At 33.0% G+C, this 15,073-nt stretch overlaps 1 protein-coding gene across 1 annotated transcript; it reads right to left on the bottom strand.

Annotated features, from left to right (window-relative positions):
* Nucleotides 1-6,878: 6,878 nt before the first annotated feature.
* LOC105363830 (bromodomain-containing protein DDB_G0280777) lies at nucleotides 6,879-14,713 on the bottom strand. The gene is made up of 4 exons (XM_011501628.1): nucleotides 14,524-14,713; nucleotides 11,432-11,546; nucleotides 10,746-10,936; nucleotides 6,879-8,074 (listed from the first exon to the last, which is right to left on the bottom strand). The coding sequence occupies exons 1-4, from the start codon at nucleotides 14,533-14,535 to the stop codon at nucleotides 7,211-7,213; spliced, it is 1,182 nt and encodes a 393-aa protein (XP_011499930.1). The 5' UTR covers nucleotides 14,536-14,713; the 3' UTR covers nucleotides 6,879-7,210.
* Between the last annotated feature and the right edge of the window lie 360 nt (nucleotides 14,714-15,073).

Genomic DNA, 15,073 nt, shown 5'->3' with positions numbered 1-15,073 from the left:
AGTAATTTTGATAAATTTCATTTATTTTATCAGTTTTTTTTTTTTTTTTTTATAACATCATAAATAAATAGGTTATTAAATTGTACATTTACGTTTGTTAATTCATTACTCATCAATGATACTAATAATAGCAATAATAAGTTATAAATAGTAGTTACTGTTATTATTATTATTATTATTATTATTATTATTATTATTATTATTATTATTATTATTATTATTGTTGTTATTGTTATTATTATTATTAATTGTAATAACAAAGTCACCTCGTCTATAGAATAAGTTTATTTAAATGAGGAGATATTATAGAATAATAGACTATTACTCCAACTACTATAAAGCTATCTAAAAATTCATGAAAATATATTTTTAATTTACTAATTTTTGTTTTTTGGATCTACAAAAATTATTTCATTAAATTATCTAAGAAATTTAAATTACTAATTCAACGAATTATAAATGCATTCTATTATATTGAATAATATTTTTAAAGATATTTATAGGTAATTAAAAAAAAATAATTTCTTATTATAGAGAAAATCTTTCGTCAAAAATACGTTAATGTTCGTAAAAAGTTTAATATACATTAAAGAGACAATCATTTATCTCTCTCTCTCTCTCTCTCTCTCTCTGTAAAAATAAATGTACAAAAAAGTATTGAAAATAGTATAAATATGTACTATGCAGTTAAGAAAATAGTTGAAAATAAAGTAAGAAATAAATTAATTGTAATTTCAAAAAAGAAAAAACAATTATTATTTACTTGACTTATCTATTTGACGTCGACAAAAAAGGAGAGACAATTTAATTTACACGAAAATACAAAAGATTCTTCCCTCCACTGCAATGTATACACAAGTGAAAGTTATCTCTTTATATATTATATGTATAGATATATATTTTTGAAAATGTCAAATGATCCTTCGAGAGCCACGGTGATGATCACTTATGCGAATGCACACAAGTAAGGCCCGACAGAGTATAAACCATTACTTGTACCTGGTATGGAACACACTAGCCAAGAAGGTAGATGATGCCCACGTATTCGAAGCTACAATTTATCATTGTTCTCGTGGCGGCAGATTGCGACAGCGCAACTTTCGTTATCCACGTGCATCGGCATAAATATCGAACTCTCGTGGCTGCACTGAGGCCGATTAGCGACAGGCGAAAGAGGAGAGGCGAAATAGAAAGTCGGCTAGATGGTGGCTGCATATGGAGCTGGGATAGAATATGCCACGAGAAGTATGCTGCACTGGATGTACAGTCAGTCCGTTGTAAATGTAATGTAGATTTCTAGAAGGTGATACCAACTTACGTGGATAATTTAAAAAGACGTCCCACTTTAACTTTAAAAATTATTCTTTTCCTTTAATGGTGTTGTTGTTGTTGTTGTTGTTGTTGTTGTTGTTGTTGTTGTTGTTGTTATTGTTATTATTATCATTATCATTATTATTATTATTATTATTGTCACACTTTCTTCGATAAATTTAACGGTCATCTATTTGTAAATGCATTATTTGCATAAAAGTGTAACTGCCCATACATATTCTAAAACTATATGTACACATGATAATTGTAAAATTTGTTAAATCCTAAGACTAACAAAACTGTTTTATCTGATACTGCTGTAGTGGTAATTCAATTTAGTCTAGCTAAATAAAAACATTATAAAAATGAAACAGAAATAAAAATTTATAATTGAAAGCATGTTTATAGATAAATAAATTGATATAAATATAAATTACTACATTTTTGAGAAAATGTTAATTTCTATTAAGTCAACACGTCAACTCGTATGAAATTACATCTCAATCACTTACTTTAAGTAAACTTTTATTATAGAACTATTCAACTTAATTTTGAAATATTATTACATGAATTTTAATTAATCATAGAAGAAATATAATTAATTTAAATAATCTTATTTACCTTTCTAGTATCTAATCCTGAACCTCTCACTTTATTTTCACTTGCCCTCTTACATTTCTTAATTTACAAGAAATACATTGCACGGACAACCGTGATTATCTCGCCTTTCTATTTAGTCGATTTAACCAATCAATCTATGAAGTCATATTGAATTCAACTTATTTTATTTTTAGGAAATTTAATGAAGATACATTATCTTCGGCAATGATAATTTCAAATACGATAAATATTCATAAATATATATCATCGTATTTTCATTTTGCAGATTTAAAATATTCACTATTTTGATAATGAAAAGGCACAAAAAAAAAGTTAGATGAATAAATAATCGAAAATATATGAAAATAATATCGATTCAATGCCTCGATTGTTTAAATTACCTAAATTATATTAATAACTTCAATGCGACTTTCATTATATGACCGAGCATTAATAATATAAATAAAACAGTGTTTTTATATTGTACGCCTAATTTTTATTGTCCAAATAATTTAATTATATGAAATGCTTTCTTTTTTATTGAAACTTGAAGTACTCATTCTTATGTTCATGTAGGCCCAAATTTAGCTCAATGCCTTTTCAATTATATCATTAACAGCTATTTATACGCAAAAGATAAATAAAATAATATGATCGACATGTTATTGTGAATGTTTAACTACTTATTACCGAAAATTGGAAAACGATAGCAATGTTGGCTCGACCCGACATTACTTTATCTCATACGAAAACTTCTTTACTTGAAAAGATTTTACCGTGATACCGATTGTGCGTCGCCTTGTCTCTTTCGACACTAGGAACCGTGGGTGAAAGGGAGCGGCGAGGGAGAGGTGCAAATATCCGAGAAAGTAAATGCGCAAGCGGAGGCGAATGACTTGTAAAATTCTTTTTAAGCTCACCACGATTTTTTCTCACTTCCTTCATACTTGTGCAAACCCCATGACTTTGGACTTTGAGATGAACGGCCATCGAATACGATCATTTTTACTTCACAATCATGTCCTGCGCGGTTAATAATCGAGATTAAGTTTTAAGGACTTGCGCATTATCGAGCCACTTGATAATTATAAGTTACGGCAACATAAAATTCCAGCACTTAAATATTTAACGAATGAAATTTTGTTCCTCTCGGAATTCATGTTCTTTCTATACTGCGATATTACAACTCGAGACAGCAAGCCCACTAGTACAGTAATTAGAGGCGATTTGAATGAAAACACAGACACAGACATATATATATACACACACACACACACACACACACACACACACTCTCTCTCTCTCTCTCTCTCTCTCTCACACACACACACACATACGCACTCTCTCTCTCTCTCTCTCTCTCTCTCTCTCTATGTGTGTGTGTTTTTCTATGTGTGTCTCTCCGCGTATCTGCCTGTATCTGTGCGTATGTATGTGCAATCGTATGCGTGTTGTTTGGCAATGTCCATCGAATCGACCTGAAGCTTAGTCACTTAAATATACAACAACTACGTACAATAAAGAAATAATCATTGGATAAAGTACAATATGATCTTATCCCTATGAAAATCCATGGATACATCACCTATGGCAATACACTTGCCTAATACTCCAAATGTTCCTTGCGTCGAACGTTACAAGCACCGATAAATTGTTGACAATTGCGACGAGAGGCTGAGCCTCTCAGAGCCTGAGAAAGGTACGACGAGGGAAATGCCACGACCTATCCATGGCCCATTTAATGCCGAAAAACGGGCGTTTACGGGCCGGAGTCGGCGTGAAATCGAGCGCGAAAGCAATTGAGAGCGTGAACGGTTTACCTGGAGTGTGGCCATGGCGGAGAGAGAGAGTCGACAGGACGGGCACCGAGTGTCGTCGCGGGTGGAGCGTTTCTGAGGCGGTCGCGCGTGCCGCCCAACAACTTTATAGGCGAGCAGTAGTGGGCCCGAGCGAGGGGATGTGTCGCTGCTGCCCACCACCACTCCCCACGAGTCTCGTGAGCGCAGCCTCGGCGTCCGGGAATCTCCTGGTCTGGCGCTACGCTCCGCTCGCTCGAGCTTTTCCGGCGTGACTCCGGGTTCGCCAGGATACCCGCGGCTCTCTTTCCTCAGGACAGATAGGGCTCGGGCGTTGAACCAAAAGGGCCCAAGGGGTCTTGGGACGTGGAGCAACTAAATCCAATTCAATGGAGTGGAAGGGATCGCGCTCAACGGCGCCAACGCCATCGTGGGGAACGGTGGGCCGGTGAATGCTTCGTTTGGCCTATCTTTTACCTCTCTTGTATATGGTACGACTGCTCACTGCTAGTGTTGATAATCTCATGTTGATAAGCGTTATAACCTTGAGACGAGTTATTGGTATTATTGTGAAAAATTGGTGGGAAAAGAATGGGCAATACTCGACGAATCTTACTTTAATTTGATGTTGCTGTAGGTTGTAAGAAGGCACAAATATGCAAAACATTCATCCAAGGCATAACATTCTTTCGAATTCTGAGAATTATTTAAAAGATCGATTTCTAACCTCAATCTATTGTATTTAATCCTCCTCCGACGTGCCGTGAGCATAGCTATAATATCAGTGAAGTTAAATTTTTATTTTTGCAGGTAACATAAATTTCACCTTGACGAATATAATAAATGAAAGCTATTTTATTCATGATTCTTGTTGACATGTACCGTTAATTACGTTTCGTCCACGTTTACGAATTCATGTTTTTACCGTAAAGATGAATGTACGCAGAGATGTACACAATAAATTAATTGAAATCGATTAATGCTTAATAACACTTTTTATACCGAGACGTTATTAAATGTAAATACGAATTATTGCTTTAGATAATAATTTATTTATTTATGTTCACTATATAATTCCAAGTGCATATAAAATAATAGTAGAAAACAGTATAGATTTGAATAGTATTAAAAAATTCTATATCACAATTTCTATATCTACCGCTAATTTGTATTGATAAGCTTTATTGCATATAGATATTTCTAAAACCACATCATATATATATATATATACATGTAAACCTATAAAATCTATGATTATCAGTTCAAAATACCTCGTGTGTTTATGATCATTTTGGTTAAAAGCTAATGAAATTTACATAAATAATCGAATAGGAATCCAAAGAAAAATTAATATCGTTCCATTTTCATAACTCAAATGCTTTCTTACATTACACCATTTATATCGAATGAATCCACTTTTTTACGACACATTCATCTGCTAATCAAATATTCAGGATATTAGAAAGTTTTTACACTTTCCCAAACATTATTCTTGTACTTTTATCAAAATAAATATAGCAGAATAAAAAGTATAATTAGAATATGAAAAAATAGTAGTTAATGAATATTAGAGCTAACAATGAAATTATGTATTGTATATGAATATGTGTTAGTAAATTGTTCATTAAAAAGTATTAGAATTGATTTTTTTATTAACTTATTACAGCTTTCTAATTTAAAAAATAAATAAATAAATAAGATTAGTAAAGAAAGATATATATATATATATTTTTTTTTTTTTGTTTCATTTCTAATAGCTTTACTAATATGTCAGAGAGAGAGAGAGAGAGAGAGAGAGAGAGAGAGAGAGAGAGAAAGTAAATCAATGGAGCCATTTTATTTAATCTAATGAGATACCGAGATTACGTTACGCAATCCTTGTATAATTATTTTATATCCAAATTCTAAAGTTACAATGTTGATGTGCTACGCTCATGATCTCATGATACGCTGATCAAAAACATTTATTAAAATATTTATCATTACAAACATTATTTACTTATGGTCATTTTAAATCTAATTTATAAATAAACTAAGAATATTATTATTCAAGTTTTTTGTTCAATATATGCCATAACTAAATTGTGCTATCAGCTTTTACATCTTCTTTTCAATTTTAATTTACTATTTAATAAAACATAAAATATATATACTTAAGATTATAAAAAATAAATATCAATAAAATTCCAATAGTCTGTAATTAAAAATGGATATAAACAATAATTGTTAGGAAAATTTCTTTCCAGAAAATCGCAAGTTGTAAAAGTTTTCGTCGGCCAATCATTAAATACTAACATTACTTTGTTTGTAGATGTCATGTTTGTCAAAAATAATTGTGGACAAATGATTGCTAGGCTGTAATTCTCCATAAGAGACATTTCTCGGTCAGCGACTCCAATTCTACTCGACTTCTACTCGAGTGCCACATAGCTTTTAACCAATTTCCGTAATGCTGCCGGCAGTCTTGGAAGCGGTACCGGATGCGCATGTCGGTGTACGTACATTCGCTTAAGAAAAATGAAAAAAGAAAAAAATGAATGAAAGAAAGAAAACTAATATTGTAAAAATGAAAGTTCTTCGTGTGAGTTTTGTGTGCTGACCGCAGTTATCAGAAATCACCGGAGCATGAAGGCCACAACGAAAGTTGATAGCTGATCTTTCCTTCCTCATCCGGAGAAATTCCTCTCTTTTACACTTCCATTGCATCGTTTTGTAAAATACGACATACACGCAGAGAGGATAAAATTACTCATCAATCAACTCTTTCTTTTATTAGACTGAAAATCTTTTATTACAGAATTACTTGCGTTACATGCACTGATTTTACAAAAATGGTTTGGCATCTTACGGCATACCGGTTTATTACAAAGTTTCACTTCCATATTCTAAATAATTATTGTTACTTTATGTTCGATCATTCTAAAAGACTTTTACGATCAGAACAAACGTAAATTTTTTTTTTTTTTTTTTTTTTTTTTTTTTTGTACTATTACCGTAATATTCGGAATAGCAATACCAATGAATCATCACAGGGTCTTAGATAATGATTATTTGAAAATAAATTTTCAATTACACACATTACCGTAATCGATACTGATTTAATTTAATATTAATTAAATTACAATACAATCTTAAAATTACAAAATTTACTTTATTTTCAATTATTAATTATTTATTGGTAAAGATACCAATTTCAATATACAAAACTAACATTATTTTGTCGTACATGATTTTTGTTGGCACCGTCAGATTACAGGAATATATTACATATCATCATAAATCATATATCATCACATATCATCAGATTCAAATACAATCGAAAACAATTAATTATTAATTATTATAGTCCTGATGATTACAATCCCGCGGATCATCTCTCAAATTAGAAAATCTAACGAATCTCATTACAATGTGATTCTTCGTATTTGTCATTATCACCATCCACCAAAAAATCTCAATGAAAAATCTCTTATTTTCTTATAACGCTATTTGCGATCGAGCATCTATTCTTCTTGTTGTTGCTCATTCTTGTCATCTCTCTCGGATCGCTCCTTGTCCTTTCGATCACTGTTCTCGTTCTTGACAAAATAAATCTTACTTCGGTATTTGTATGGTCCCTTTACGTCCTCAGGGATTGGCTTCGGTACAAATATTGTTTTCGGCTTGTACAGAATTCTATTGGCAATCACATGGTAAGGTGTTTGCGCCTGAAGATTTAATAATTGATGGAGTTCCTTGGGCATAGCGCTTTCCCCATTCTTTTGTCGCTCTGGCTCCTGTTGCTGTTGATGATGTTGTTTCGTTTGGGATTGCTGCTGTTGATATTGACGCGATTGCTCTTGCTGATAAGTCTCGGGCTGCTGAAACTGACGTTGTACCATCTGATTCTGCTGATATGTCTGCGGCTGCTGGATTTCGTACTGCCGCGTCTGTTCGCTTTGATACTGTTGCGGCTGCTGGACTTGGTACTGTTGACTATGCTGCTGCGTCTGTTGACGATCATTCTCGTAACTGGATTCGCTCCTCTCGGGTACAGAACCATACCGAGGAATCGCGGATGCTGCGGGAATTGGCTCGTCCTTGTATTGAACGAAAGCTGCCTTCTCCTTGTTTAACGAATATTTTGATTCGTACTTGGGGATGTGCTCATAAAGTTCATCGGCGTTGTTTAGTTGTATCTGAGACGTCGCCCTCGTCGCTTCCTTCTCTTCAGTTGGAACTTGTGACTTCGCCTCTTCCTCTTGCGGTTGCTCGAAGGTTCGATATATGTAAACGGATGGATCAACGTAAGGTGCTTGAGGTTCGTACATCTTGTGAATAAGTTGCTTTATATGCGCTGGTACCATCGAATAAGGCTTATAATGAACCTAAAATCGTGAAGAATAGAACGTATAATTATTTACTTATATTAAGTTCGTTGTTATTTAACTTAATTGATTATTGTCAAATAAATTCAGCATCCATTGATTTTATTACATTATCATCGCTAAAGATACCGACTCTATATAAGATTATATTTTGTCTTTTAATTTTTAGTGTGTCGTTCAATCATTGCAATTCAATTCGCTACAATTTTAACATTATACAAGTATTTTAAACTTAAATTAAAAACTTACTTAACTAAAAAGTATTTTATATTAATTATATATATTTTAATTTATAGTAATTGTAAATATTCTGGATTTTATTTAGACATTGATTCTGTTGAATGTTAAAGCGATCGCTTTTCGTATATTAACATCATATAATCATAAAAATAATAGTTGAAATAAAACATTTGAATCGTTAAATTTCTTTGCGAATTTAGAAATTTTATTTATATTTTTTTTTTTTTGTTTTTAACGTCCGACTCTAGTATTCGATTTTCATTCTTTTACTTCAATGGAGAAAGCATATTTTTTTCAAAAATATTTTAAAATATTTTTAAACAACGTGAGCATGGTGCGAACGTTATAAATGTTCTTCCCACCATATATTTAAGAAAAATTAATGAACAATTCTATTTAAAATTTTATTGTGCCTCTACTTTAAGTTCGTTCAAACAAAATGTTAATTAATATATAATGAAAAAAATTAATTACACTTATACTTTTTCTTATAGTACATATGTATTTGTAATAATCGAATAAATATTCAAACGATTTCTAATAATTTTAGAAGAACTAAAAACTTTGTAAAAAAAAAAACTTTGAAAAAAGAAAAAAATCAAGATTCTTCTTTCCTCTCTTATTCTATATACTATATGTTAAAATTAATTAAAAACAGAAAAAAAGAATGAAGGATATTTTCATATTTCTGAAATACTAAATAATATTCCAGCAAGTTAGAAATAATTAAATTTAAATTAAAGCACGGGAGAGAATAGCACTGATTATAATCATGATTAAATTGTAAAAAAATGAATTAATCTAATTTATAAAAAGTATTAAATTAATTAACTTAATTATTAAAATATATTCACAATTTATTTACATTATTTTCAATATTAAATTATTATCACTTTTGATGTAATCGTAATAATCATAATTTGATGTAATCATAATATGAAATATTAACTTTTATGATTATTGAAGAATTATTGCATCAAATATAATGTTTCGTAATGATAGTAAGAAACATTCTTCTTTTAAGAATCAATAATTTCGTATCAATTTCATGTTCGATAACAAAAAAAAAATCATACTGGCATTAAATACAGTGCTCACAGAAAATTACATAATATTTATCGGATCATTATTATTATTAGTTTTTATGTGCATATATAAAGGATAGACTTACAAAGAAAAATAAAAGTAGAAATCAATCGGCTATAAATACGCTTATTCGTACTAAAAGCAAATAAAAAATATTTAATGGTTAAGCTCAACTGAATTTACAATGTTTAAATATTGCCTTCCAATGATTTGGAAAATTGCAGCCTCATGCCCGCGATAGCATGTTAAATCATTATAATTGAAAATTAAATAATTAATTGATAATCAATCTCTATTAGAAAATAATAAATAAAATGCGTAATATTATCTTGAAGTATAATCTTGAAGGAATCAATCGATAATTTGTGAAATGATTATATTATGGTAAATTTCATTCGGTCTTTGTTAATTTGAAGTCCTTTTCACGTTACGTTAATAATAATACACCTATTAAAATGGTTATAATATCCGAAGTGAAAGCTAAATGTATTTTTCACAATTAATAATAGTTGCAATAATGTTTTGGTAATTCAAGCAATTTTGGCCCGCCTTAGAGGCAAAAATACAATTAAAAAAAATGGACGGTCTCGCCCGTATGCCCAAGTTCGCATTAGCAAAAGGAGGAAAAAAAGAACGAGAATGCATAAAAACTTTAGTATATCTACTAAATAGGATTATGTAAAAAAAAACAAAAAAACAAAACAAAACAAAACAAAACAAAACAAAACAAAACAAAACAAAAATTGAAACAGCTTTTTGTAAAGCTTGCGTAATTGTTTGCTAAATGACGCGTAGTTGGTAGTTTTTAAGGATGGGATTTCTTCTCGTACGTCCAACGCGTTTGTACTTATCACACATAAAGAAAATGCCAGTTATTAAAGTAGAAAAAGAAAGCATACGCTTTCCCATACACGCACTTCTTTTACATTGTATTTCATGCATATTACAGGGCCTTTATTATTCGCATAATACGTCGCGTATTAATTACGAGCTTAGTTATGAAATCGGTCGGCGTAAGATTGTGCAAAACGCCAAAGTTAATGCTCTTTATTCTGCGCTGCTCGCGCTCGTTATGATCAGTCCGAAGGATAAAAACATCGAATTGAAAATACCGGGGCGGCAGAGACTCGGAGTTTAAGCCGGATAAGTTTTTACGTAAGACTCAAAAACAAAGATCGCCTTGCAGCGCAGCATCGTTAAAGCGAAATTGCACGGACGATTATGTCGGCCGGGGATTGCAGTACAATTCCTTAATGAGCGGCGCTCTGTCATTTAAAAGTCAAAGCAAGTAGCGGGAAATGGCGGTTCGAGCTGTGAGGGAGGGTGGTAGGGGGAGGATGCTGACCTGGACGTGCGGCAAGGGCTGGGCGAGCTTATCCTCGGATACGGCGGCTTCGGGCTTCAGGACCTCGGACTGGGTCTCCTCGATCGGCTGGGCTGAGCCGGTCTCGGCCCTCTCGTTGCGCTGAGGTGTCGCCTCCAAGTGGCTCTTCCACTGGGTGTACGGAGCATAGAGCTTCCAATTGACGCGGAGGCCTTCCATAAAATGCAAACTTATTATTAGAGCGATTTACCTAGGGCATGGGATTCGCTCCCGATGGCCTTAAAACCCCGGAAGCAAACGCTACGCCGAATATTATAATTATTGTTGTTGTTGTTGTTGTTGGTCCTAATATGCATATTATTGTTCTCGTTGTTTGTTTGCTTGTTTGTTTGTTTGTTTGTTTGATTGTTTGTTGTTGTTGTTATTATTATGGCGTTGCACTGCGAATGGGAAGACAGATCGATCTGATAAAATAGAAAGTTTGCAGCTCGAAAGTCTTTTGCGCTCTATCGAAAGTAGCGCAGGATGCATTATAATTTTAATAGTTTCTCATTTAATAACGCTCAGCCGAATATTTTACTTTATTTTTATGTAATTAGCACCTTTCGTTCGCGGCTAGTGAGGCTAACGTGGCGACGCTACATCGGGAGAGCGACGTACGCATTTAGTAAACGGCAGGTGGCTACTTCCTCGTTATTATACTTTACCATCGGGATCGCTGTACTGGATATGACCTTGCGGGGTACGAGACTGCCGCTGTTGCGCAGACGCAGCATCCTCTTGCTGGGCCAGGCAGCCGGTGATCAGCAGAACAAACGTTATCTGAAACGTCAGAGTGCCCACACGTTAGACTCATTAACCTTCTTCGTTCTTTTCTTATTCTCACGGTTGTTCTTATCCATTCTTTGTTTTGTTTGGTTTTTTGTTTGTCTTACATGTTTCATCATTTGCTTTTTAATTATTTTTTCTTTAAATGAATGTTTGCTTGAAGAGAAGTCTTTTTGGCCGATAGAATTATCGCCCGCGAAATAATTTAATATTTCTACGCCCTCGGTTAATAAAACAATTTCTCTTATTTGCGTTATAATGAGTATAGTTAATTATCCAGAGAGGAAAATATTGCGAAAAAGCCTCTAATGATATTTAGTCATTCGATGAAGCTCGACTAGTTGTTTAATTTATATCTTAACTCCTTAATTACGATAAACTGAGAGTATATCAATAACAAATATCCCTACTTATCTTCGGCTTCAAATACTCCATAAATTAGCAATATTTACCATTAAAAACTGAAAATTGTATTAAAAGTTTTAATAGCGCTAGTTGGCATTATTCTTCTTATTGCGAATAATTAAAGTGATGCAATGAAGCATTATTTTAAATGAGCTCGTTTCCTCATCTAAATCTGTAAATTAATTATATATCATTTCTGTTAACGCATCGTTCGTCTTTAATTATACATTTATAAGATGTTGATTATTATGTTTTAAATAAAAATAGTCTAATTTCTTTGGCATTGATAAGTTAAATTAATTGTTATTATTATTTTATTTTTTTTTAATAATTAATTTTTAAGTATTATTATTGTTGTGGAATAATATTTTCATACGCCAACTACAAAATTTGCCCATATTCTTTTCGATTTTTACGATTTTCGATTTTGCACTTTATACCCTTTACGTTTATATCGCATAATTAGACTTAAAGGCAGATTTTATTTTGGAAAACTTTTCCGATAAGTCATTTAAAGCAATGTGAAGCTCACCGACAGAAAAAGTTTTACAAATTTATTATAAACTACTACATTGTTAGATGCCACGCTTTATTTGTTTGTTTGTTTGTTTGTTTGTTTGTTTGTTTGTTTGTTTGTTTGTTTGTTTGTTTGTTTGTTTGTTTGTTTGTTTGTTTGTTTGTTTGTTTGTTTGTTTGTTTGTTTGTTTGTTTGTTTGTTTGTTTGTTTGTTTGTTTGTTTGTTTGTTTGTTTGTTTGTTTGTTTGTTTGTTTGTTTGTTTGTTTGTTTGTTTGTTTGTTTGTTTGTTTGTTTGTTTGTTTGTTTGTTTGTTTGTTTGTTTGTTTGTTTGTTTGTTTGTTTGTTTGTTTGTTTGTTTGTTTGTTTGTTTGTTTGTTTGTTTGTTTGTTTGTTTGTTTGTTTGTTTGTTTGTTTGTTTGTTTGTTTGTTTGTTTGTTTGTTTGTTTGTTTGTTTGTTTGTTTGTTTGTTTGTTTGTTTGTTTGTTTGTTTGTTTGTTTGTTTGTTTGTTTGTTTGTTTGTTTGTTTGTTTGTTTGTTTGTTTGTTTGTTTGTTTGTTTGTTTGTTTGTTTGTTTGTTTGTTTGTTTGTTTGTTTGTTTGTTTGCGTGTATGTGTGTGTGTGTTTGCGTGTGTGTGTGTGTGTGTGCGTGCGTGCGTGGGTGTGAGTGTGCGTGCGCGTGTGCGTGCGCGTGTGCGTGCGTGTGCGTGCGTGCGTGCGTGCGTGTGTTTGTGTGTATTTTTCTACATAAAAGTCTTTCTCAGTTTATGTTCAAATAATTAGATGTGAATAATTTATATATTTTTTTTATCTGTAGATGCGAAATTATCGATGAAGTTTGTAAACTTTCACTATCATTTTTTCAGAATAAAATTTACCGATATTTTTTTTTAAACGTAAAAAGTAATAATGATCAGTATCTGTAAAATAATTAGTATTCTTAATAATCAATTGTTGTTTTTAATGTCGACAGCTAACTTAAAATTAAATAACCATATATTATTCACGAATTATATAAGCTCGGTTTGTAAGAATTATTTATTAATAAGCATGACAAAATAAGACAACTGTGGTGTGTGTAAAAAGATTTTAAAAAAGTAAAGTAAAGTTTTCAGAAATACTTAACGCCTGCAATTATTATAATTCCTATTGAGGCTAAATACATTGAGAGTGTTTTTAAATCATTTCAAAATTGAAAAGCACTTGTAGGCGGATAGGTTTTTTACGTCTGGCAATGTGTTTCAATATCTATGGGAATATCTATGAATGATACGACGAAAAAAGATATTTTTATCAAATAAAAAATTATCGTCAAACATTTGTAATTTGAGTTGACAGTGATGCATTTACACCCATCCGATGGCATTTATTTACGAAAAAATTCTTTTATAATAGCAGCAACATTTATAAAATACGTTTATAAGTTTATCGACAATATCAGTCAAATGACAATCGTTAAATATTGTTGTTATTTATAAATAAAGCACACGAGTGACAATATTGCGATACGCATGAGTTTTACAATAGTTGCAAGTACATTGTAAATTGAAAATTTAGATAATTTGTTAAGCGCAAAAGTATATATATCTACATAGATTTGAATAAATAAATCGATATAATCGAGCTAATCGCAGAAGGTAATTTTCTCAGCATCAAATGAAGATTGAATAATCGTGAAACGGGGCGAAACGAAGTACAAAAAAAAAAAATTTCGATTTGTTATTGTTGTTCGTGCGGAGAATAGGTTTTATGTGAATTTGAGTGCAGTGCGTGCGGTAGAGAATAAGAGATAATTTTCCTGACCCGCCGCGAAAAAAGTAAATGAGAACATCCTCGATTCCATTCTCTAAGCAACAACAGCGTGCTTTTGTCAATAAGAGTCGCTTGTGAAGAAAATTGCGAAACTTGGGGCAAATGTCTCTGCGCTCACAGTCATTTGATCGTCAAGTCCCGCTTCGATGAGCATCGAGCGTAAAAAAGATATAGAAGTAGTTAGGGATAATGAGATAAATTAAAAGAATCCCTTTATACGGATATATCGATTTCACTCACAGTGGACTTCATGTCGGCGAAAATCGCACTCGCCGCGGCTTGTCAATGTTCGATGCAACTGGAGGCCTCCGATTGTCGGGGAGGGTTGATGTCACCGGGTCCTGAGCTTGAGGAAATCTGTCGGTCTCTCGGCCGCGGAGTTTTCTATATATGCAGCGGCCAGGCCCGTCTAATTGTTGGTACGCTCGCGCTCTCAGCCGCGGCCGTTGCTTTTAAGAGTCATTCGCCGCCTCCGGTAAGGAGTAGTAACCGGGGGCAGCGTCTCCGTGAGCCTCTCGAGGGTACGTCGCCGGGGAAAGATACGCCGGCCGCTCGCGAGAGACAGCGATAGAGCGCCAAAGGGGAGGGAGCGGACGATTGAGTGGTGGGGGGAAGCGGGCTCCGATCGCCGTGGCGCAACATTCCGAGCGGGGCGGCGGGAGACACTTTGGAAAATCACGGGAAGTCGAGTGCTACGGGACGAGGGGCGGAACAAAGCGGTCGCAAAGTTTTTAGGTTCTCGATTTTCCCCGACGACGTCCCCGAACCAAAAGCCCGGGTAATGCTACGG

The sequence above is a fragment of the Ceratosolen solmsi genome, unplaced genomic scaffold, assembly GCF_000503995.2.
Source record: "Ceratosolen solmsi marchali unplaced genomic scaffold, CerSol_1.0 scaffold28, whole genome shotgun sequence".
NCBI classification, from domain to species: domain Eukaryota; kingdom Metazoa; phylum Arthropoda; class Insecta; order Hymenoptera; family Agaonidae; genus Ceratosolen; species Ceratosolen solmsi.
The sequence above is the reverse complement of the archived record's forward strand: the minus strand, read 5'-3'. Positions and strand labels throughout refer to the sequence as shown.

Excerpts from the sequence above, each read along its gene's own strand:
- LOC105363830 (XM_011501628.1), bottom strand. Across the intron at positions 10,937-11,431 it reads CCAGTACAGCGATCCCGATG|GCCTCCGCGTCAATTGGAAG; the intron begins GTAAAGTATAAT and ends ATTTTATGGAAG. Across the intron at positions 8,075-10,745 it reads AGCCCTTGCCGCACGTCCAG|GTTCATTATAAGCCTTATTC; the intron begins GTCAGCATCCTC and ends TCACGATTTTAG.